The 1,062-nt window shown below is 66.1% G+C and overlaps 1 protein-coding gene across 1 annotated transcript in view; it reads right to left on the reverse strand.

The window, feature by feature from the left end:
• Positions 1-918, reverse strand: part of CHLNCDRAFT_136277 (hypothetical protein) — a gene marked incomplete at both ends in the record, with an annotated part of 3,625 nt that extends 2,707 nt beyond the window's left edge. The window contains 3 exons of the mRNA XM_005842641.1: positions 211-312; positions 574-625; positions 854-918. Of these exons, the coding sequence (XP_005842698.1) occupies positions 211-312; positions 574-625; positions 854-918 (219 nt within the window). The remainder of the gene's footprint in view (positions 1-210; positions 313-573; positions 626-853) is intronic.
• Positions 919-1,062: the final 144 nt, after the last annotated feature.

The following is a 1,062-nucleotide window of genomic DNA, read 5'->3' on the forward strand; positions in this document are numbered from 1 at the left end:
GGAGGGGCGGGGAGCCGGGACAGGGTAAGGTGTCAGGAAGGGTGTAGGCGCGCGGGGCCGGGAGAGGGCGGGGGGCGAGAGCAGCAGGTGGCGGGTGAGATGGCGGGCTGGGAGCTTTGGGCGGGACCAACGCTGCTCCCCGCCCTGCTGCGCACTGCCCATCCGAAAGCCAGCGCCGGCGACCAGCCCCCAGCGCCCCCCTCCACGCACACGGCGCCACCCACCGGTGAAGAGGCGCCAGCAGGTGCCGGGGCCGGTGCGCCCCGCGCGCCCCGACCGCTGGTTGGCGGCTGCCTGTGACTCGGGGAACACCTGCAGGGCAGGCAGGGCGGGGGGGGAGCAGGAGCAACACTGCGTGGGCACCACCACTGTTAACATCTCTGCCGCGGGAAAAGGGAGCGACGCTCTCTCCTCTCCTTGCCCCTGATCCAGCCAGCCAGCGTAACCAACCATCCCCGGCCCCGTCCTTCAATCCAATATAAGAGGATCAACAGCGGCACCTGGCCGCCACACTCAAAACACACACAGGTAGAACACACACACACACACACACCACCTAGGCCCCACGCCCACCTGCAGCGCGTCCATGCCCATCTTTGGGTTGTACACCTTCATCTTCACATACCTGCAGGCAGGCAGGCCAAAAACCAGGGAGGGAGGAGGGGACGCGCAAAGGGTCTGTGGATCCCCGGTTGCTGGTGGGTGAACACACCGCCACCCCGCAGAAAGGGCAGCCCCGACTCTTTGTTGTAGCCGCGGGGACAGCCTGCCGTGGCGCTGCTGCAGCATCATGCAGTACCAGCAGCATCTTCCGTTTTTGACCAGCAGTACCAGCGGTACCAGCGGTACCCACCCGGTATCCACCACATAGATAATGCCGTCCACCGTCAGGCTCGTCTCCGCAATGTTGGTGGACACCTGCAGGCAGGGAGAGGTGGATGTGTTAAGGTGGATGCAGTGGCACGGGAGCGAGGGCAGGGAGTTGCACATGCATGCCGAGGTGACACTGCCCGGCACTGCCGCCGCCACCGCCGCCAGCAGCACGCACACCTAACCAACGCA

Source organism: Chlorella variabilis (genome assembly GCF_000147415.1).
Source record: "Chlorella variabilis unplaced genomic scaffold CHLNCscaffold_159, whole genome shotgun sequence".
Classification (NCBI taxonomy): Eukaryota; Viridiplantae; Chlorophyta; class Trebouxiophyceae; order Chlorellales; family Chlorellaceae; genus Chlorella; species Chlorella variabilis.